The sequence below is a fragment of the Mus caroli genome, unplaced genomic scaffold (assembly GCF_978045245.1).
Source record: "Mus caroli unplaced genomic scaffold, Mus_caroli_1 scaffold_3, whole genome shotgun sequence".
NCBI classification, from domain to species: Eukaryota; Metazoa; Chordata; class Mammalia; order Rodentia; family Muridae; genus Mus; species Mus caroli.
In genome coordinates, this window is record NW_028227258.1 from 51,337,284 (window position 1) to 51,361,554 (window position 24,271).

At 38.8% G+C, this 24,271-nt stretch overlaps 1 protein-coding gene across 3 annotated transcripts in view; it reads right to left on the reverse strand.

The window, feature by feature from the left end:
• Positions 1 to 307: 307 nt before the first annotated feature.
• The window catches only part of Wdr47 (WD repeat domain 47), a 53,829-nt gene continuing 29,865 nt past the window's right edge, over positions 308 to 24,271 (reverse strand). For 2 of the 3 annotated variants that reach the window (XM_021158957.2, XM_029475342.2), the window contains exons 6-15: positions 22,442 to 22,568; positions 21,116 to 21,294; positions 18,345 to 18,602; positions 16,057 to 16,132; positions 12,581 to 12,738; positions 8,041 to 8,210; positions 7,143 to 7,313; positions 6,447 to 6,578; positions 2,734 to 2,952; positions 308 to 1,570 (exon numbers count right to left, since the gene is read on the reverse strand). In XM_021158957.2, the coding sequence (XP_021014616.1) occupies positions 1,428 to 1,570; positions 2,734 to 2,952; positions 6,447 to 6,578; positions 7,143 to 7,313; positions 8,041 to 8,210; positions 12,581 to 12,738; positions 16,057 to 16,132; positions 18,345 to 18,602; positions 21,116 to 21,294; positions 22,442 to 22,568 (1,633 nt within the window). In that variant the 3' untranslated portion in view covers positions 308 to 1,427. The remainder of the gene's footprint in view (positions 1,571 to 2,733; positions 2,953 to 6,446; positions 6,579 to 7,142; positions 7,314 to 8,040; positions 8,211 to 12,580; positions 12,739 to 16,056; positions 16,133 to 18,344; positions 18,603 to 21,115; positions 21,295 to 22,441; positions 22,569 to 24,271) is intronic. The other variant, XM_021158958.3, reaches the window with a different exon arrangement.

The window sequence follows — 24,271 nt, forward strand, 5'->3', positions numbered from 1 at the left end:
TACAAAGTGAGTTCCAGGACAGCCAGGGCTATACAGAGAAACCCTGTCTCGAAAAACCAAAAAAAAAAAAAAAAAAAAAAAAAAAGCTGGGGATGCAGCTCAGGTAGGACACTGCTTGCTTAGCCTGTGCAAGAATGGAGAGGACAGAAGTGCTCCGTGTCGCCAGGGGCTTCCGGAAGAAGCAGAGTTAGGGTCCACTCCACATCCAGGAAGTCTTCCTTCCCTTGGACCTACCTTCTCCAAGTAAACTGGAACAGCATGAAGAGAATGCCATGGACTCAGACCGTGAGAAAAGGACAGATTGAGTGTCAAGAGGTCTTTATTGAAATAAAAAGCACAGTTACACTTCTATTACCTCCCACTTGTGTACTATAGATTTAAAATGCTTGCTACATATAGTGCACAGACAGGTCAATACCACTGCAGCTGAAATAAATAAAGTAGCCTATTTAATAACTTAAAGTAAAATACTGAACAATATGAAAATAAAGATACATAAAATGTTAGGATATATAGTACTGTACAAATAAAATCATTATTCCTCATTACACAAAACTGTGCAAGAAAATCCGAGTAAGCTTCTGGAGTGCAAAGTTTCAGTTTTCCATTTTAAATTATCATGCAAACATAGCTTTTCAAGCCATGCTAGGGTCATGGCAAAGTCTTAATTTTGAAGAGGAAAATGCTACCTGGTAAGTTAACCTACCATTGACTATTGTTCCACGTAACAGCTGCCGCTCTGCTTCTACAGTGCTGTTTGGAAGGGGGGGATCTTGTGCATTCAAAAAACTGAAGTCAACAAGTTCCCAAAGCAAAATGGTTATTACCTTTTAGCCTGAAACAAAGTGATGTGACAAATTAGCAACCACACCCCTGGGTTAAGAGAAAGAAGCAGTTCTCCTTTCATCTGGAGACTCTGGTGAGCCCTATGCAAAGATGATCATGTAAAATTGGAGACTTACCAAACCCTGACCGCTAGAAGACACGTGATACAGTATGGGATTGTGACAAGAGCAAAGTCATTTCTGAATACCTCTGTTTTATCTGGGGGAGAACCTGGATCTAGTATGTGAAACAATTACTTAAATTATAATTCCATGTCAGTGTGAGTATAAACTGTGACCTGGGTAACACCCAAGGAGTGCACTTAATAACCATGAACCCATCCTGGACCATGACTTGGGGTGCAAACCAACAACATAAGAGCTCTTCTGCAGACTTTGGCAAGGAAACTACACAGCAGCATGAACACACATGGAAGACTGAAAACCACCACCCAACACCTTCTGTTCATAGGAAATGGTAATAAGGGGGCTTCTCCACTTAAATTCTTTCTGGGGCAGTACACGTTCTTCAGGCCTGTAGTCCTAACAGTTCAGTAGTCTGGAGTCTGTGCTTTCACTGCATAGGCCAGTGCAGGGTGGTCTCTAGCCACTGTAAGTCCAGAGGGTCACAGTTCTGTCTGCAGAGGATGAGAGGAAGGAGAGATCCTGGGTGTGCCATCTGCACTGGATCACCTTGTCCTTGTGCTCCCCCACCACCATGAGAGGAAGCTGCTTGGTGAGGTCCCCTAGATTGAGAAAGAAGAGATATTGGCTTATAAGGAAAAAAGCAAGTGGATACTCAAATTATACAGACTTCCTGCTACTTAGAGTGTCCGGATTTGGTAAAATACACAGGCAGTATCTGTCACAACTGCTACTCTCCCCACCTCCTGCTCCAGTGCGGCTCCACCGCAATCAAATCAAGGCCCTTCCCTGATTTCCCTTCCTTTCCCAATTTAAGGTTTGGTGGGATCCTGGAGTCCCCATCTTGCAAATTTCTTCTGTCTCCCCTGTATCTTACTTCCTCTGAAATTCTATCTCATATCCTGGGCGTTTATATGCCTATGATTCACACTCACATTATCTCCAAATTTAAACAATAGGAAACAATAATCTGCAGGGAGGAAAGCCGGAGCTAGCTTGACTAAAGGCCCTGGTGTGACTGTATCCGATCCGCTCCTAACTGGTCTTTCGGGGTTCACGAACACACCCTTGGTATCACATCTCTTTCCTGGGTTGACTATGTTCCAACACATCAACTTCCTACAGTGTCACGACTGTTCCAAGTCTGCCCTGCCTCAGCACCCTGTATCTGTTGTGCTCTTCACTGAGGGTCTTGTTCTGTTCTCCTCATTAAGGTCTTGTGCAAATGGCATCTCTGCAGAGAACTACACTTATCACCCTGTCTACAACAGCCATCCCCTAACTAAAGTCACTATTCCTAGCAGCTAATTTATAGTCACATTGGCAATACCAAGACTGACATCATTTGTTAGTGTATTTTCCACTGGCCTCTAAACTATAAGCTCCATTAAGATAGGAGTTACTTCATCTGATCCCAGTTACTATTTAACAAACATTTAGTTAATGAATGTTTAAAGATAAAACTAGACATTGAAGGACTAACCATACAAATTATACAATATTATTTTTAAGATGTTAAAGTAGTATATAAAAACCCATCACTTATAACACAGAATAAGTCACTGTAGTAAATCAAATTAATAAAATGTATTTTATTAAATAAATTTCACTCTACTTAATTTACTACAAGAAATCTTCATGTAGTCTTTGCAATAAATAACTATAGAATTAAAGCTTAAAAAATGTTAGTCAATCATATCATACTAGAAAAAAAGACTACAAATAGAATAGAAAATTAAAAACAAAGGGAGCCAGTCTCCATCACCTTGCAGGTCTGTCACCTTTATTTTCATATCGTAAGAGCCTGTCAGCAGATAGTGAGCTCCAGGAGAGAAGCGAACAGAGCGAACGTCACTGGAGTGAGGGTGGTAACTCTGGACCATTCTGCCTCCTCTTATGTCGTACAGCATGCAGCTAGAGTCCTCCTGTCCTGTAGCTAAGAGACGGCCACTGGGGTCCACAGCCACAGATGCCACTGCACTGCCTATAGGGGGGAAATGAATGTTGCAACACAGAAAATTAATCCTTATGCCACAATGTAGCTCCTCAAGTTCACTGAACCACACACTAATGATCTGGTATAGCTTATGGATACTGTTGTAGTGATCTGATAAGGAAAAATCAAAATTAACTAATAACCACTGTATGTTTTTCAGAAGCCAGGATAAAACAAGTTCTGGAAGAGATGAAACACGTATGTCCTGTGAGTTGAAGACCCACCAGCATAACATGGTGAAACAGTGCTAGAAAACCTCTCCTCCCTCAGTGTGCTCACTACTAGGGCACATCCTAAAACTACCCCGATGCTCAGCTTAGAGCACTGAACAAGGGGACAAGGAAACTCACAAACAAGGTATACTTTAAAGAAACAGCGTGGAAATATCCTAAGGCAACCAAAGATCTATTAACAACAGAAATTAAGTTCTGAATCTGAAGTATATAGCCCTAACTTTACCATGTATTCTCACTGGGGATATTCATAACCCCCAAAACAAAAAAAGATGGTGGTTTAAAAAAAATGCTAACAAACCTTGTGGATCTAAGCAAATGTTATTATTTAGCATTTAGTTTTTCTTGTTAGGATAAAGTTGTGATTTTTCTTCTTAAAGAAGATCAATCATAAAAATAAGATTGAAGGGGGCTGGAGAGATGGCTCAGAGGTTAAGAGCACTGACTGCTCTTCTGAAGGTCCTGAGTTCAATTCCCAGCAACCACATGATGGCTCACAACCATCCATAATGAGATATGACACCCTCTTCTGGAGTATCTGAAGACAGCTATAGTGTACTTACATATAATAAATAAATAAATCTTTAAAAAAAAAATAATAAGATTGAAGCCAGGCAGTGGTGGCGCATGCCTTTAATCCCAGCACTTGGGAGGCAGAGGCAGGTGGATTTCTGAGTTTGAGGCCAGCCTGGTCTACAGAGTGAGTTCCAGGACAGCCAGGGCTATACAGAGAAACCTTGTCTCAAAAAATAAATAAATAAATAAATAAATAAATAAATAAATAAAATATGATTGAAGAGTTGTACTCAATACCCAAGTAGTTCAAGTAGTCTCTGGAAATTGCACAGAAATAAAAGGATATAAATTAAAACTTGAAAAACAGTAAACAGCATAAATAATGGTGTACATGAATGTCCAACCATAAACACATCTATGTAAACTAAGATAATCTTTTCTTGAAACTTTGGGGAAAAAAAAAGAAAATACTATGGGCTGGAAGAGTTACATAAGAAAACATTTAAATGAAAACCATATAAAAGCTGAAAGGCTCGAGTAGTAAAAGGAAGAAAACAATTGGAGCTGAGACATGAAAGGCAGGCTGGGGCCAGACTGCTAAGCACCTTGCACTCCATTCTAAGGGGTAGGATCAGCGAAGCACCTCTGCAAGTTTCTAAGCAAGAGAACTGAATGATACAAGATTAATCTAAGCAAAAATGTGTAAATAATTAAAATAGATTATTATAAAAGGAGGGAAAAGCAAATAATGAGGGAATCAGGGCTGAATGAAAAACTAAAGGATAAACAATATCGGAAGATAGCTACTTGACTGGGTCTTTAAAAAGTATAAATGGGTACTAGAAATCAAATAAAACACTCTCTGCAGACTAGTCTCCAGTCACTTAACAACTCACTTAAATACCTGAGCTCAGCTGCATAAGAAAAAAAAATTAGAATGAGCCATTGTAGTAAATAAATGATCAAAATAGGAAAAGCTGGTCCAAGCAGAGCACAGCAGGTGAAAGTGCTTGCTAGGAAGCCAGATGACCTGAGTAGATTCCTGAAACCTACATGGTGGAAGGAGAGAACTGACTCTCTCTAAACTTGTCCTGTGACCTCCAGAAGATCATACACACCGGCACCCCCCACATACATACATACATACACACACACACACACACACAAAGTAAATATCATTCACTATGATTTTTTATTAGAGAAGCTGTAGAAACCTACTCATTTCTAAACAAATCATCCAAATGAGAACCCAGCAATGAACATTAGAGATAAGCTATCCCTTGCTGGGTAGTGGTGGCGCACGCCTTTAATCCCAGCACTCGGGAAGCAGAGGCAGGCGGATTTCTGAGTTCGAGGCCAGCCTGGTCTACAGAGTGAGTTCCAGGTCAGCCAGGGCTACACAGAGAAACCCTGTCTCAAAAAACCAAACCAAACCAAAATAACAACAAAGACAACAACAACAAAAACTATCCCATACAGACAGTAAATGGACTTAATAGGTATTTAAAGAATACTCCATTTTACCAAAACGGCCCCCTGAACCCACACTAGATAAGCATACTTTTAAATAAAAGACATAGCTGGTTCATAAGAAGGAGCTGGCACATGAACATTCTTCAGGAAGTAGTGAGGTTTATAAGAAAGGGCTGCAGGCCATGACCTGGCCTTAGGACAGAAAGCATTAGAAAGAAGAGGTAAAATATACTAAAAACCGTGCAGCAGAGCTTTAAAGGTAGCCCGGAACTTCAAACCTAGAGCGTGAATTTTGTTAAGAGTCAGAAGAGGCGGCAGAGGTGGCTCAATGGCTAAGGGCACTTGATGCGCTTACAGAAAATGAGGGTTTGCTCCCCAGCACCCACAAGGTGGCTCCACAGCCTTCTGTAACTTCAGCTCCAGGGGATTGATTGTCTCCACAGACAATGCATGCACATGTGCACAGACATAAAGGCAGGCAAAACACCCATACATAAAATAAGAATAAATCTTTAAAAAGTAATTTTAAAGATCTGCAGTCGTAGGCCCAGTGAGATGGTCCAGAAAGGTAATGAACAACACTTGCTGTCAGGCTGATGACCTGGGGTCAATTCTCATGACACAGACTGCAAAGACAGAGTGACTCCCATAAGTTACCCAGTGACCTACAAGTGAACACATGCCCTCACATAAATAAAGAAGGTAATTAATTAAAAATGTTATATATGTAGACCTGGGCAGGGGATGGCTCAGCAGTTAAGGAGACTGCATCAAGCCTGGACTCAGGCCAATCCCCAGAGTCCACAGGTAAGAATGGATTTCCACAGTTGTCCCACATGCACACACTCACATACATCACATATAATAAACAAATGAATAGACAGTAAAACTGCCAATTTGGAACACAATAACAATATTAATCTAATATCAGTTTACAAATACAGTAATGTATCAAAGAATTCTAAAAGAATTGAAACTAAGCAATAAAATACAAAGTCGGTCTTCCCTTTAACACCCACCCCCAGCATCCTTTTCTTTTCTTTAAAGCAGTCTCTTGTATCCCAGGCTGACCTGGTCTATTCAGTACTACGAATTAAACTCAGAGCTTCATATAAAGTAGTCCAGCAATCTATCAGTAAGCTACATTCCCAACCCTACTTCTCTTTTTTTACATGAAGATGGGGCTAGGGAAGCAGACACTAAAGTCATTTATAAAGTTCCTTTCTCGTAGAACTTCATTCAAATCTATGGAAAACTTACCAGTTCCATGGAATGTTGTGCCAACCACACGAACACAGCTTGGTACACGAAGATCCCAGAATCTAACAGTTTTATCCTGGGAACCAGACGCAATCATCCACCCACTCCAGGTATAAAGTGCTAAAATGTGCCCTACAGAAGACCAGAAGCACGCAGTTACTGATGTGGGAAAGGCCCTTCCACACGTGTGTAAAAGTAAGTTCTTCTCATCACCGGTTAACCAAACATGCCATATCACAGAGACTGTATAGACTAGAAAGTAGATTTAAGGATCTTTTAAATTCATCAAAACCACTCTGAACAAACTCAGTCCTTCTTTGGTGACTCTATTAGAAGACTAAGTTGTTTCTGTATTTCAAGATATGGTAACTAGTAAAGACAAAAATCTGTCACTTGAAATAATGGCAACTTATCTGAGCTGTCCCTTGCTTACCAGCTTCACCCCGTGCCTCACTTTCTTCAAATACAAACAGGGATCAAACTTCCTACATCATATAATGGCTGTGAAGCTAAAGTAAAGGAATCCTGTGATGACTAAATGGATCGTAGTGCTATTAACATTTCTCTGATAACCAACACTCACAATGCAAGTTTTTGAAATAAAAATCTGTCTCAAAAAGACCCATTACAATGAGATCTCACTGATAAAACAGCACACAGCACAAACTGAGAATAGGAAGACTGAGCATCACATACCAGTGTGTCCACTCAAAGCATGAAGACCCTGTCCTCTTTGACAGTCTGTTGTATAAATGTTACAATCTCCTGCTCCAGCACTTATTAAAATAGCTCCACCACTTTCTGGGCCTTCCATAAATGCCAAATCTCGAATTGTCCCATCATGCATGCTAAATTCCAGATCTGGTCCTGAAACAGCAATAAGAATTAAAAAAAAAAAAATGCTGCTCAACTTACTGTGTGAAGAGGATGCTAAACTGCCTAAGCTCTGGCCAAGGATAACACAGCAGTGTTAGAGCAAAGCACAATGACACATCTGTAGGAAAACATCATAATGAAACCCATTATCTTATGCGCTAGGCTATGCGCTAACATAATTTAAAAAATAGTGCAGTATGATTTATATTTATGGACTGACATAATCAATTCATTTACTGAACATAAAACTTCAAAACATTAAAATACTGATTATTAACTAATTATTACTGCCTTTAAAACAGAACTACAGAAAATTCATTGCTTCCCTGTCTTTTATTTCAAACAAAAAAGGAAAGATACACTGTAGAAAATACCCATTAATTCAATTATGGTAGTTATTTAAAAGGCTCTCTTAGTCTCTGTCTCTCTCTTTCATATCTGTCTGTCTGCGCATGCCCACTATGCAAGTGATCTATCATTCAGCTACATCCCTAGTCCTTAAAAATTATTTTTTCCTTATGCTTTTCTAAAATTCATATACTACGTAACTAACCTGTAAGACTTATTTAAAAAAAAATGCCTCATTGAATCAGAATAATCAGAACAAAAAATAATTCTTCAAGACAGTGTTCTTGGATGTCATTAGTGAAGACAGAGAGACAGAGGGACAAGCGCACATGCACACTGGCGCGTGTGGCACTGCTGCACCGGGCCCTACCTGTTGCATTACAAGTCTCTGCATTGAAGGGCAGCACTTTTACATATTTGTCATTTGATCCTGTTGCTAACAACTGTCCACACGGACTCCAAGCCACACAATAAATAGATCCTTTATGATGTTTGTTTCTTTTAAATCGCACCACTGGCTGCTTAGGATTGTCGTGTGCACTGGAAAGAAAAAGCACATAGAGATACTTCAGGCTCCTGCTTTTGAAAGTTAATTAACATGAAATTAGAATAAAGGAAGGAGGAAAAGAATATCCAGCACCAAGGCTTTATTTGGGGAGAGGCTGGATTGCTTGGCTTCTTGAGATATATCCTACCAAGCCTTGAGATATGTCCTACCAAGCCTTGAGATATATCCTACCAAGCCTTGAGATATGTCCTACCAAGCCTTGAGATATATCCTACCAAGCCTTGAGATATGTCCTACCAAGCCTTGAGATATGTCCTATCAAGCCTTGAGATATATCCTACCAAGCCTTGAGATATGTCCTACCAAGCCTTGAGATATATCCTACCAAGCCTTGAGATATGTCCTACCAAGCCTTGAGATATATCCTACCAAGCCTTGAGATATGTCCTACCAAGCCTTGAGATATATCCTACCAAGCCTTGAGATATATCCTACCAAGCCTTGAGATATGTCCTACCAAGCCTTGAGATATATCCTACCAAGCCTTGAGATATATCCTACCAAGCCTTGAGATATGTCCTACCAAGCCTTGAGATATATCCTACCAAGCCTTGAGATATGTCCTACCAAGCCTTGAGATATATCCTACCAAGCCTTGAGATATATCCTACCAAGCCTTGAGATATATCCTACCAAGCCTTGAGATATATCCTACCAAGCCTTGAGATATGTCCTACCAAGCCTTGAGATATATCCTACCAAGCCTTGAGATATATCCTACCAAGCCTTGAGATATATCCTACCAAGCCTTGAGATATGTCCTACCAAGCCTTGAGATATGTCCTACCAAGCCTCTGACTCAATAATCTTCCTGTCTCAGCCTCCAGAATGCTGATGTCAAATTGGGTACCACATGCCTGACAGCAGATGATTAGATTTTCAAAATCATAAAAGAAAATATTATAAATCACATTTAAACCAAATCAGTAAAATTATAACTATTACATGAATCTACCATTTCAGATCACATAATAAATAGGACATACAGGTTTAAAAAACAAAACAAAACAAAACTCCATTTATCTTATTTTTTCATTAATTTTCCGGGGGGCAGGTGGGGAATTAGGAAAGTGAAATAAATACTTATTAACACTAATAAACAGTGTGCCTGGGTTTAAGAGAAGGTGAGAGGTGGGTAAGAATTAAAAAGACAAGGCCTCTTTGGAGAATTTAACAATTTAGCTGGGGTGATTATGGTAAGGTATGAAGTTCTGAGCTCTAAAAGTTGCAGAAGAACTGCAGGAAAAAGATGACAGAGATGTGACTGTGCTTGCTGAGAATGTGGCGTGGACCCCGAACTCAAAGCCAGCCTCAAAACAAAACAAAACCCTGGTCTAAAACTCTGCTGTCTCCTTTTCAAGTATTTCTACTTAGTAATACAGAGCTGGAGAGACAGTTCAATGGTGAGAAGTATTTGCTGCTCATGTGGAGAACCTGCGTTCAGTTCCCAGCACCCACATGACTGCTAAAATCTCTCTGTACTCCAGTTCTAGGATCCCACACCTTCTCCCAGCCTCTGTGAGTACTACATCATGTGTTGCACTTAAAACATGTAAGAACACTCATATACTTAAATATAAATAAATAAATCTACTTATTAATAAAAAGAGCAACAAAAAATTAACACTGAATTAACAGGGTCTCTATTATTCTTTTTCCTAGTTTTTAATTTTTATTATGTGTGTATGGCTATGTGCATTCAGGTGCCCTTGGAAGCAAGAACAGGATATTAGACCCCCTGGAACTGCATGCAGTAAACAGATAGTTGTGAACCACCTGCCATGAGTACCAGGAAATGAATGCTGGTCTTCTGCAAGAGCATCAAGTGTTCTTAACCACTGAACTATCTCTATAGCCTCTTATCTAACTCTTTAAATGCTTTTACAGGGCAAAGATCAACATTATTATTTATTTAATTATCACATATATATATATGTGTGTGTGAGTGTATGTGTGTATTAAAAATACTATGAAAGGCTCCATCAATTCTATTCTATTAGGGTTATAATAAGTCTTAAAGTGTACTTTAAAACTTATTATACTGCTAACCTAGTCAAAAGCCCAGATAAGGGGAAAACACAGTCCCTGGGAGGTGTTTTGCTAAATGGTCACACTGTCAAACTGTCCTTTAAATATTTATGTTGAAGCCCATAGATCTGTGCTGGTCTCAACATTAGTCTCAAAAGAGAAGCTTCTTTTTCGGCAGAGGCAACAGTTAATACAGAGATGCATGACTAATCAAATAAAATGAGACAGCTGCATCAACCAACACAGCATTACAGAAAGGGAGGAGTGCTGTGAGATGGGGTCGTCCGAACATGACATGGCCACTGCACTCAGGAACTCATAGCAGCTGTGTTACCTAAACTAGACCTGCAAAAGGTCAAGCTGCTCAAAACTGCAGCAATGAACCAGAGGTGGGCTTGGGATAGCCCACAGCCAGCTGGAGCGATTGGCAGTTGATTGCTGTTAGCAGAGGGACAGTCAGTTCTCTTTGGCGTGTGGATACTAATAGGTTAGCCATGCCCCAGTGGATGGCTCCCACACTCATGTATACGGGAAACACTGACTAGATTCAGTGTGTATTTAACTTTTGAAAAAAGTGGGGGCTGGTGAGATGGCTCAGTGGGTAAGAGCACCCGACTGCTCTTCCGAAGGTCCAGAGTTCAAATCCCAGCAACCACATGGTGGCTCACAACCATCTGTAACAAGATCTGGCGCCCTCTTCTGGAGTGTCTGAGACATCTACAGTGTACTTACATATAATAAATAAATAAATCTTAAAAAAAAAAGTGTATAAAGTTGGGGGGTGGGATGTATATTTGGGGGAGGCTTACAAGGAATTAAAGGGGAGAGGAGTGAATATGATCAAAATACATTATATACATGTATGAAATTCCAAAACTAAGCAGTACATTTAAAAATTTGCTTAAAAAGCCAACATAATATGCTGCATAGTACTTGTTAATACTTTTAAAGCCTTTAAAGCTTATTTGCTTGGGTATCTTTCCTTTAGTATGAAAATGAATTTTTTTCTATATAGGCATACTCTCAGACTTTTTTTTTAATTTAAACCAGCAGTATATAAGCTACCATTTGGATAAGAAACAACTGTTCTAACAGTCCCTGTGGTTTCTAGAATACTAATACAAACATTTTTATTTCTCTAACCATGAAAATTTACCAAATAGCTCATAATCTTTTTTATATTCTTTTTTTTTTTTTTTTTTTTTTGGAGACAGGGTTTCTCTGTGTAACAGAGTCCTGAACTCCCTTTACAGACCAGGCTGACCTCAAACTCACAGAATCCACCTGCCTCTGCCTTCTCAATGCTGGGATTAAAGGTGTGCGCCATCACATCCAGTACTCATAATCGTTATAATACTCATTTTTTTTAAAAAATGTATTTCGTGTGTATGAGTGTTCTGACTGTATGTATATCTGTACCTGGTACCCCAGGACACTGGCTCTCCTGGAGTTACAGAAGGTTATAAGCCACCATGTGGGCACTGGGGCTCAAACCCAGGTCCTCTGGAAAAAAGTCTTTGCTCTAATTTGACTTTACTCATAGCAGACATTTAATAATAAACAACAAAAAGACAAAAATAGTACCTTATCACAAAGATCCTATCTAGATTCCTGTGAAGTTATATCTAAAACAAAAAATATATTTTTTGCTTTGCTAGGGACTGAACCTAGTCTAGTGTCTTATACATCATATGTAAATACCATATCACTACTGAACTATAACTAGTGAATATTACCATTTCCTTGCCTTGTTGAGGTTTCCTCTGTTGCTACAACAAGATAGTAAAACCATTGTTAAGTTAACCAAATAAAATTTTAATTTTTGTAGGTTTAAAAATGCCCACTAACAGTAATTACTATAATTTAACCACAACTCCTCGGAAACTATAAGAAATGTAATTCAGGTTATGGTGGCATGTACTTGCAAAGGGAAAAAAGGCAGAAGAATCTAGGTCTTAAGGCCAATCCATGCTACAAGTGAAATGCTACCTCAAAAGAAAAAAAAATGTGGATTTTCTCAATCTGTAGTGAGCCATGATCTAGTCTTTGTCTTGCATCATTTAGATGGACTATAAGAACCCTGTAGATGTAAACGTTTCAGAAATAATAAAGACTTTCTGATGCAAAACGGCATACTCAGAAATATTTTATAGGGAAATGAATAAATTACTAATGATGGATATTTTCCAAGGCACTGATTAATAAAGTTTACCGGAAGGAAAGGAAGAAGTGAACATTAGTAAATGGCGACTCAGAGGCAGTCAACAGAGCCAACTGCAGAACAAGGCAGCAGAACACAGACAGTTGATCTCACCTTGCATCCATTTTTTCTGGATAGGCACACACTCTCAGAGTTTTTGAATTTGAACCAACAGCATACAAACTACCACTTGGATGAAATGCCACAGCTCTAACAGCCTGTGTGTCTTCTAGGGTATTAATACAAACAAACTGCTTTTTTGACTTGTCATCCTATGGAAAGAACAAATATAAAAGTCATTATATGGGAAAAACAAGCTTGAGTTACCTTTATCCCACTTTAAATTAATTTCAACCATATTATACCTGTTTGATAATTTCATAGTAGCTACTAATAATCTTTTAAGTTACAAGTCCAATTAACCATAATGTTAGTAATTTTTGCTAATCATTGCTAAACCAAAGTCAGATAAAAACAAAATATGTGGTCTGGAGAGAAGGCTTGGCAGGTAAGAGTATCTGTTGCTCTTGTAGAGGACCTAAGTTCAGTTCTTAGCATCCACACAGCAGCTCAACATCATGATAACTCCAGTTCAGAGGAACTCGTGCCGTCTGACCTCCACAGACACCAGACATATATGTGATTATATACATATACATAGAACATGAAGTACTGCCTTGAAAAAATATGTATATATATTCTCAACCTATAATGAGTCTTACTATTTTTGCTGTGCATCATTTAACTGGAATATAAGAATGTTACAGATAAAATATATAAGATGGGGGTGGGGCGTGGTGGAGAGATGGCTCAGCAGTTAAGGGCACAGGCTGCTCTTGTAGAGGTCCTGAGTTTAATTCCTAGCAACCACATGGTGGCTCACAGACATAAGATTGTACTGAATGCACAACACTCATAAACAACAGTTAAGAGCACTGGCTACTTTCCCAGAGGACCTCAGTTCAATTCCAATCAACCACACATTTATAAATCCAATTCCTCTACTGGGCACTGTGGACACCTGGCACCAACATGGTGCACATATATAAATGCAAACAAACCACCCATGCACATAAGCAAACACTGAAATTAAAGTAATTATGACATCAGAATGTATATTCCCACCTTAAGCTTTCTTTAACTTTCAAGGGGGAACTCATATACATAGTTTTAACAACAACAACAACAACAACAGAGCTTCATTTGTGTTTTAATAGGAAATTCATGGGCTGCTAGTTGAAACTGAGGCAGGAGAAATAGTTCTAGATGAGAGCGGGCAACACAGTCAGACTGCTCTCTCGGGAAGAAAAGAAGAAATATAAAAGGCTATTATTAATTTGATACACTTACAGTTAAAATCAGACAGCTTATGGCGATTAGTATCTCATTATTTCACACTGAATTGTAGAATGACCTTTTAAAATTATGAAAGTGATTTTAATAAAAATATTTGAGTTTCATGTTTACTTAAAGTGTCAGTCTCTGTCCACACACTCTCAGAGAAGTGAGTTGAAGCAATTCTATACAAAGACTCACAGAGCTCTTGCTCAATGTCCTTTAAAACAGCACTGCTAACTTGAGCAGGACTGCCTGGACAAACAGGGGTCTACAGACAGCATGGCAGACAGCCTTAATGTAATCTTGTCTTTGGGAAAGATCAATGTCAGGTTTGCAAAAATGCAAATCGTTTCAGCTCTGGACACAGCCTAAGAACTTGAGAATCACAATGACCAGTTCACGAACTCTTACTACCCAAGCTTTTATGCATACCAACAATGGGCTCTCCTTAGGGAAGCAACGGATGTGTCTATATATGTGTATAGATATGTATTTATACAATATATGTTTAATATGTATTTTTCTTATCTAACTGAATTGTTATTTATATGAGCTCTAAAATCCATGTAGAGGAAAGAGACATGTAAATGAATAGTATGGGGGAAGTAAGAGAAAAAGGAGAGGGGGCTGGAGAGATGGCTCAGTGGTTAAGAGCACTGACTGCTCTTCCAAAGGTCCTGAGTTCAATTCCCAGCAACCACATGGTGGCTCACAACCATCTGTAATGGGATCAAATGGTGTGTCTGAAGAGATTGACAGTGTGCTCATATACATAAAATAAATAAATCTTTAAAAAAAAGAGAGAAAGGAGAGGGATGGATGGTTGATTAATTACCCTTCTGAACACTAATACTAAGAGATTTTTTTTTAACAGCACAAGTAACATAAGTTGGTTTTACTTGTACTACAATGTTTTAATTTTTTTTAAAAAATGTAGTTATTTGCATAATAGGAGACTGCATATAAAAATACAGATACTAGGTTTTCTTTCTTTTTTTTTTTTTTTTTTTTCCCTTTGGTTTTTTGAGACAGGGTTTCTCTGTGTAGCCCTGGCTGTCCTGGAACTCACTCTGTAGACCAGGCTGGCCTCGAACTCAGAAATCCGCCTGCCTCTGCCTCCAGAGTGCTGGGATTAAAGGCGTGCGCCACCACGCCCAGCAGATACTAGCTTTTCTTAAGAAACTGGAAACACCAGTACTTTCCATTTCTTTGTACAAGGGACAAATATTCCTGAATACTTATGAAAATGGTGGACACTATTAATTTATTTCCTGTTTGACCTCTACAGACATCTGAAAACATATCTTTATTTATGGGGTTACATTTTGAGCTGGAGAAACCAAGATAGAATATTCTATTAAGAAAAAAAAATATCTGATTCCAGAGCACACAACATACTGAGATGAAAGGCCCAGTAGAAATACCAATATAATCTCAACAAAGCTACTATAAAGTTCAGAGAGTAGTAGTCTCAGCTTGAGAAGTCAAGGTCACCTAGGTCATTAATATGAATATCTACAACTGTGTTTTCACTTAACTATTTGTGTGTGTGGGGGGGAGGTGCACATATGCACATGGAAGTCAAAAGACAACATCTGGCAGTCAGTACTCTATTTCTACCATGTGGGTCCTGGGGGCTGCGCTCAGTTTATCAGGTTTGGTGGTGAGCACTGGTCCCCACTGACCCAGCCATCCCAACTGATCCCAAAATGTGTTTTTGAAGGCAAATTATAAGGCTGATTCCTACAAGTACACAAGTCTCAAAAGGAAATTAGACATTTCTAAATTAACCACACCTGAGAAATATCTTATGGTGGTGCAAGAAGACACCTCTTGACACTTCTCACTGCATAAATTAACCCCTGTTTACTAGTGACAGGAAGATAAAAATGTTCTAACTAGTGAAAACATGAATATGCAAAGTCTTTAGCTGCTATAATGCTTTTCACGGTGGCCAAAATTTGTCTTCCTATAATCACTCTAACATGTAGGTCCATGAGCTCTATCCAACTATTTTGAGATCAACAATGACCATTTCTATAGTTTTTTGAAGCAAGAATTTTTGCAGCAGGATGGTAGTGGCACACACCTTTAATCTTAATGCTGGGGGCAGATGCAGGCTGATCTCTGGGGCTTTGAGGCCAGATCCATGTCAACCAGAGCTACACACACAGTGAGACCCTGTCTCACAAAAAAAAATATGTTTTTTTCTTTGTAACATATACAAACAGAAACTTCTCAAAAAACATTACCTCTTCCCCTTTTGACCTTGATAGATTCCCTGAAGAATCTCCAGGTGATGGCTTAATGACAGAATGTTCTGATGAGCTGTGGATAGACATTCAAATAAAGCTTACTGTGAAACTGGAAACAGAAACTAAGTTAACTTAACCTTTCAATCTTTTTTTTTTTCTCTTAGCAAACAATCTTGAATATCTCCATTCAAAGCTACTATATGGAGCCACTTAAGGGCCCTGGATTTGGTGATACAAAGGAGAGATGTAGAGAGAAGGTAAGAAAAGAGGGTCAAGTCTCTACATTGTACAGGAAGGATCGAGAACCTTTCCTCGGCTTGTCCCACAGTCCTGCCTACAATGCCTATTAATTCTACCCCAAGCACAAGTCTGGAAATTACTCTTTAGGAAAATTATCTGGAGAAAAAAATAACTGAAACTGACAGTTATCACTTCATAGAACAGCGTATTTATTTAATCTGTTTTTTGTAAGGCCAAGAACAGACAAGTCGTGAGCGCATGCAGCTATTTTCTAATTACTTAAGAAAACTCCTCAGGAATTACAGACAGCCAGAGGCTTCCAAACACAAAGAAGCAAAAGCACTTCTCATAAAAGGGAGATAGCGAAGGAAGTGAGGAAAGAGCAGCACTTCATAGAACAAAGCCCCACATCTAAAACCATAATTACACTCTTTATAGACACAAGGATTTCAGGTCAGAAAAAAAAATGGAGTGCTTTTTTAAAGTAAATTTTTAGAAAATGGGAACATCACACGGGGGTGGGGGATCAATAGAGACCAGAGGTGAGGAAATAACTACACCCTTTTTCTAACCTGCTAAAACTTAAGTTTCTAGTTTTAGGAGGTCCATGGAGGACCTAACAGAATGAAATTACAGAACATCAGGAAAGAAAACCACCTAAAAATTTCAGAGTAGAAAAAGCAACAGGCCTTTCACAAAGGATCAAGTATCAAAACGACATTGGATTTCTTCATAAGAGCTCTGAAACCGGAATATCATGTCGCAGGACTTTAAATACTGAGAAATGATCCCAACTCTATGCCGACACTGAAACACAGCAGACACCGGCAGACATACAGGGTCTGAGAAACTACTTCTGACACATATCCCTTTTCTTTCTGTTTTCTTTTCTTTTTTTGGTTTTTCAAGACAAGGTTTCTCTGTATAGCCCTGGTTGTCCTGGAACTCACTTTGTAGAGCAGGCTGGCCTTGAACTCAGAAATCCATCTGCTTCTGCTGGGATTAAAGGCGTGCACCACCACGCCCGGCACATATCCCTTTTCAAAGAACTACATGAGATCCTACAGACAGGGATCCAACACAGGAAAAGACCACCCCAGGAAGATGAGGAAAGTCCCAGAATTTTCTAGGCCTGTTTTGTTGTTGTTTGTTTTTTAAATGGCTTAAAGTCAGTAAGTAAAAGCAAGAACGATGCTGGAGTCAGAAATGTCCCAGAGAGAAAGAAGACAACAAATCACTGGATGCTTTTTAAAATACTGAGACAGTTTTGTTTTTTACATTTATTTGTGTGTGTGCATGCATAGGTGTGTGCAATGCTGTGCATATGGAGGTCAGGGTATTAACTTGCTGTCTTCTTGGATCACAGGCCCTCTGAATAAAGCTTAACTTTAAGATTTAGCTCCTATCTCTACTCATAGACATTTGTGCAACAGCCTGGGATCCAGTATCCTAGTTACAAAAGTAGAATATGACATTAATTACAAGGTGAATTCCTACAAGTACACAAGTCTCAAAAGGAAATTAGACATTTCTAAATTAACCACACAAGAGAAGTATTTTATGGTGATGCAAGAAGACACCTCTTGACACTTCTCACTGCATAAATTAACCCCTGTTTACTAGTGACAGGAAGATAAAAATGTTCTAACTAGTGAAAACATGAATATGCAAAGTCTTTAGCTGCTATAATGCTTTTCACGGTGGCCAAAATTTGTCTTCCTATAATCACTCTAACGTGTTGTAAAAACACCCTCTTGTTCTTTAAAAGTCTGTGAAATTATCTGTTGAATGTCAAAGGTACAGGGATAAAAATCAAAATGAAGTCTAACACTAAAGACTCAGTAAGCCTCAGGACACAACTGCCCTGGCACTGGTGAGGGAGCAAAAAGACACCAGGCAGGAAAGACGACTATAAAGAGATGAAAACAGACAAAAGAAGGCAGGTCAGAGAGAAATTGGGAGCAGCCCTCAATTCTGTAAGGCTCCAATGTTCCTATCACTACAGTAAGAAGTTAATATTTCAGGTTTTATAGTCAAGTACTTACTTCTGGCTTCCACAAGGTGATTCTTCATGAAAAGGGATGTGATTCGTTGATCCAGGATTACGAGGAGTGCTTGTGTGAATATTGGCAGTATCATGTATTAACCTCTGACTGGAATCTTGGGGTGGTGTACTGAAACTAGTCATAGAGGAATTATTTGATCCATTGTTTTTGCTCCCGCTGCATTGCTGGTTGAGTACTGGCACCTCATTACCAAGACTATCCATCCCAATATTTAATTCGCCAAGCTTCTGAATAGACCTATAGAAGTGAACAACACAAGTGTTTTTTCAAAAATGTACTTTAAAACATTCATGATATGTCTAAAGCTTGAAAAGTCAAACTTGTGAATATATATAATCGAGGGGAAATTTTTTAATAAAATAACACTCATCATCAACTGAAGACATAACCAAGATACTAAAAAAGATAATCCAAATTTCCCACAGTGTCACACGGTAAAGGAGACAGGTTTGGTGGTTGTTGCTTAGCATATGTGATGCTTTGAATTAAAAAAAATCATAATTTCCAAATATTGTCAATAATAATATCAAGGTATCAAATTTTCCTCTAACAAAATAAGCTGTCTTCATTTCATTTATCTCTACAAACATCCTGTCAACATGTTAAGACATGGATGATAAGCGCAGACCACACATGTCAAGAGGTATCCTATTACTCAGCTCTGTATTCATTCACTCACCGTTTAACTATCATCTGCCAGACTCTGATGGGGCACTGGAGAGAGAACTAAAAATGTGCCCTCAATATTTCTCTCTAAACAATCCTTCCATCTGCATAGCCTGACTCCTCAGAAGCTCAGGCTTATGGAAGGCACAAAGAAGATGGTACTAGGCTCTCTTAGATCTAAGATGCCTTGATGGTGTGTATCTGTAATCCATCGTGAGGGGTGCTAAGGCAGGAGAAGACCAGCCTAACCTGCACAGTGAGACCATCAAAAACTGCTTAAGTCCAGACTGACCCAAGATCACTCTCCAGTCAAGAGTCAACATAAAAGAAGACTAACACAATTGGTATGATTACTGAAGTATGGTAATTCATTGTGCTTTTTCACTTCCCTTTACTAACCATTGTATGTGTATTTGGTTTTTAAAGTCTTTTACAGAAGACAGGCATACTAACAAATGCCTATCATCATGCCAGGACTTGCAAGGCTGAGGCTAACCTGAAGTACACAGAGACAACTCAAAAGCCAAAACAAAAGTATAACAAAAATTAGGAGAAAATCAATATTTATTAACTATGTATTAGGTACAAATTTAATTAGAAAGAATTTCTGAAATTATTTTTTTGTGAAACATTAATCCTGTGATATGCCCCCACCCAAAAGACCTAAGTAAATCTGGACATTAAGTGTAAAGAGACTCCAAAATGCTCACATCAGTCTGATTGTCATTTTAGAGTCTTTCTCCTCTCTGCTCTCCCCTCCCCTCCCCTCCCCTCCCCCTCCCCCTTCCCCCTCCCTCTCTTTCCTCTCTTCCCCTCCCCTTCCCTCTCTCTCCTCTCCTCCCCTCTCTCTCCTCCCTCTCTCCTCTCTCCCCTCTCCCTCTCTCTCTCTCTCTCTGAGACTGGTTCTCATTCTATAGCCCAGTCTCTTGAAGTAGGGTAGGATGAAGGCTAGACAGAATAGACCTTTAAGCGCCCAATCACTGGTGCCAAGTATAATACTGAGCACACAATCAAGAATGTAAAATTTTGGTGCAGCATTATTAAGAGAATAACAAAAATTGATGTGCAAGTCATGTGCACACAGGACAAGTACACACAATATAGACCTTAATATCCTGTGGACTTAGAATTTGATCGTGCTAGGTGGTGGTGGCACACACACCTTTAGTCCCAACACTCAGGGAGTAGAAGCAGGCAGATCTCTGTGAATTCAAGAACAGCCTGGTCTACAGAGTGAGTTCCAAAATAGCCAGGACTTTATAGAGAAACCCTGTCCTTTTTTTTAAAAGCAGAATTAATTAATTACTAATTAATAACTAAGGGTGTGTGTGCATATGCTTCAGCATGTTTGTGGAGGCCAGAAGACAACATAGAGGAGTTGGCTCTCCTCACTGGCTGCTCTTCCAGAAGGCCTGGGTTCAATTCCCAGCACCTATATGGTATCTCACAAGTGTCTGTAACTCCAGACCCAGGGGATCCAATGGCTTCTTCCAGCCTCTGTGACCACTAGTCATGCTCTGGCACACAGACAGGCACAGAGACAAAACACTAGCACATAAAATGTTAGAATTTAAACAGAAAAGAAACAGAGTAATTTCTCCTATATCCTCATCTACCTTGGGTAAAAATGGGATACCCACAGCCCACAAGCTTCCAGCCATGAGCTGAACCACCACCCTGCAGCTGTAGCTACTCAGGGTAGAAAGACAAAAATAGGTTTGTAACTGAAAGACAGTATGTAATTTTACACTACAAAAAATTTCTAAAATCTTGAAAATTCCAAACTACATGAAAAGTAGCAGATACTGCATGTTTTTAAAAGCTTTATTTCATACACATGAATGTTTTCCTACATGTACATATGTGCACCCTGTGTTTACTTGATGCTCAAAGAGGCCAAAAGAGGAGTTGCAGGTAGTTAGGAGCTTTGCGTACCGCTATGTGCGTGGTGGGAACTGAACCCGGATCTTCCCTAAGAAGCATCATGTAATCTTAATGGTGAGCCACCTCTCCAGCCCTAGCCCTCACTGTGCACTTCGGACAGCTTTAAACAAATCTCTTATTTACAGAGACAGACAACAGACCTATTAAGGAATTGTTCAGTAAGATTCTGCTGCTGATCAGGACCATCCTCTTGGTTCACGCCTCCTTCAAGTAACATCTGCTGGTATATCTGCCGCTGTTGCTCCTTCTGTTCTAGATGCTGCTGGTAGCGCAATCTTTGCCTGTAATACTCCTGAAATTGTTCAGTGGAATCTCGAAGCTTAAAAATATTAGAAAAACAATACATATTGTTGAAAAGACCATTACTGAATTATGGTTTTTCATAATGCTGAATAAAATTACAATTAGAACAATTTAAAAATCACATTACTCTATGAAAAATAACCTAGCATCAACATCTTAATCGTCCCCGATGACAGGTCTCTTTGCTTTACTCTGGACTGAAGTGACTGGTTACTGTCCATTCCCGACTAGCTCAACGTAAACATGCAAACTGACAGTAATAATGAGGGAATATACATGTAGATAATGATAAATTTGGCATTACTTAAATTAGATACCTTTTTAAAGACTGTATTACTATTTAGCGAAAATATTAACCTTATTAAACATATTTAATACTGAGCATATAATAGGTTTCTATAGATAGAAACATATTTGCCCAAAAACTGGGCTAAAATGTGCTTTCATGAGTAATAGCTAATTTTAAATTCCTCTTCAGTCTCATTATTTACCATTCATTCACTGAAACAATTGTTTAGGGGCTGGAGAGATAGACAAGAGGATAAAGGTAGCTCCCATATAAGCCTGACAAGCTGAGCTTGATTCTGGAGAGAACTGTCTCCCACAGATTCCCCTCTGACCTACACATTTGCACTGCGGCATGTGCACTTGCATGCATCTCACACACACACACACACACACAAATACACACACACACAAATACACAAATAATTACTTTTTTTAAAAAAAGGAAAAAAATCACATGTAACACCTCTTCAAGTCGAAAATTTATAATCTATTTCCTGTCAGAAACATAAAAATGGAGTCTTAGGGTTTAGATAAAAGTATTGCTCTATATTATAAAATTTGTTTATTATACAGTACATGCCTTTAAAATGAAAATTAGCCACATTTAATGCAAAGTCAATTATTTAAGTCATGCAATGCCAATATGTGGCACTGCAGATTATTTTTATAAATTCCTCTACTTAAAAGTTAAAAAATACTTGATGACAGCTAAACATACTATAAATTCTTGGGGAGAAGCTAGAAAATAATCCAATAAGAATATCTAAAATCTTTGTACTACTTCAAAATATTAAAAATCTTTTAAATTTTATCCAATTCTATTAATTTTTACAAAGAGTATAACTTTGAAGCACATGGCATCCAATAAATATTACCTCGTTTTTTTCTTGCTTAGCTGGAACTGGGTTCTGTGCTCCATTTGCAGGCTCTTTTTCTAACCCTGACCCCTGGCACATGGGTTCACTGCTCACAGGCTGCTGGGCCTCAACAGGTGTATCACTTCTTCCAAAAAGCAGAAAAAAACAGACGTGAGTGAAAAAATACATTTAGAAGAATTCTTCTTGCATTAAAAAAGAATATTGAGGATTTAGTGCTTATTAATTATTTTAAAAAAATAAACGTCTTTATTCTTTTCTTTAACTATAGAAAGTAGATTCAAAATATAGAACATGCTTAGAGAGAAGGTGTTTGCTTTTGCAACAGGTGCCATCAAACTCCTGAGCTAAAGAGAGCCTCAGCCCCCTCACACTGCAGCTGCAGGTGTGTACTGCAGGGATCCTCAGCCCCCCACACTGCAGCTGCAGGTGTGAACTGCCTGGATCCTCAGCCCCACACAGTGCAGCTGCAGGTGTATACTGCCATGCCCAGGTAGAACATACATTTACTCAGGAAGCAGGGTCTCTAGTCTAAATCTGTGTTTTCAGGAAATTCATTTCCATTCTTGTGGCCCAGAATCATCTACAAACTGAATAGGCTGGGAGATTTAATACTCATGGTCTCTTTATGCAATATGAATTACGATTTTGTTATTCAAATACTTATTTTTTTCCCTCTCATATGTTTCTACAGAGTTTTAAGACTTTAAATTTTATTAAGAGACTTTATTTGACTTATATATACTGAAATTAAAAGTAAATCATATCTTTCTACTTTTTTTAATTACTCAATTATTTTAATTTTTTTAAAAATTTTTTGAGATAGTCTTTCTCTATATAGCCCTGGCTATCCTGAAACTCACTATGTAGACCAGGTTGGCCTTGAATTCAAGAGGTCCACCTGCCTCTGCCTCCCAAGTGCTGGGATTAAAGATGTATAAGATGTATACCTATCTATAGTGTATACCTAAAGTGGCCTATCTTCCCACTTTTTTTTGTTTTGTTTGTTTTGTTTTTGTTTTTCAAGACAGGGTTTCTCTGTATAGCCCTGGCTGTCCTGGAACTCACTTTGTAGACCAGGCTGGCCTCGAACTCAGAAATCCGTCTGCCTCTGCCTCCCAAGTACTGGGATTAAAGACGTGTGCCACCACACCCGGTCTTCCCACGCTTTTAATAAATGATCTTTTTAATGGCATAAGCAATAGGGTTTTCTTTTTATCAAGTTGGTCCTAATATTCTTTTAAAACACTAACAATTTCTGCTTTTCATAAATCTCAAAAATGTTAACAGTAACCCAGGTGTGGTGATGCACACCCCTAATCCCAGCACTTACGGGGCAGAGGCAGGCTATGAGTTTAAGGGCAGCCTGCTTCACACAGTGAGCTCCAGGCCAGCCAATGCTACATACCTTGTCTCAAATAAATAAATACACAAACAAATAAACAAATAAATAGTAAATGAAGGAAGGAAAAAAGGAAAACGTTATCTGATGATGAATACCAAACATTTTCAGATTTACTACCTATTGCTACAAAACACCATGGAGACAACTATATTAGTTAAATGACGTTCCACTTTAAAGAATTTAGTTATAAAGTACTCACCTCTCCTGGAAGAGTATATAAGGATATGGGGATCAGGAAGATAAAGTTAGACTGCCACTGTCCCAAAGGCACCCTCCACTTAGGAGCTTGTCCTTCTGACTACCTAGGTATGTATGCATGTGGAAGATGCACACATTCTCAGACTGCTGTGAGTTACTAACAACTATGATAACCTTGCCTACACTGAACCATACACAGAAGCAGAGACTTTCTGAGAGGACTCCAA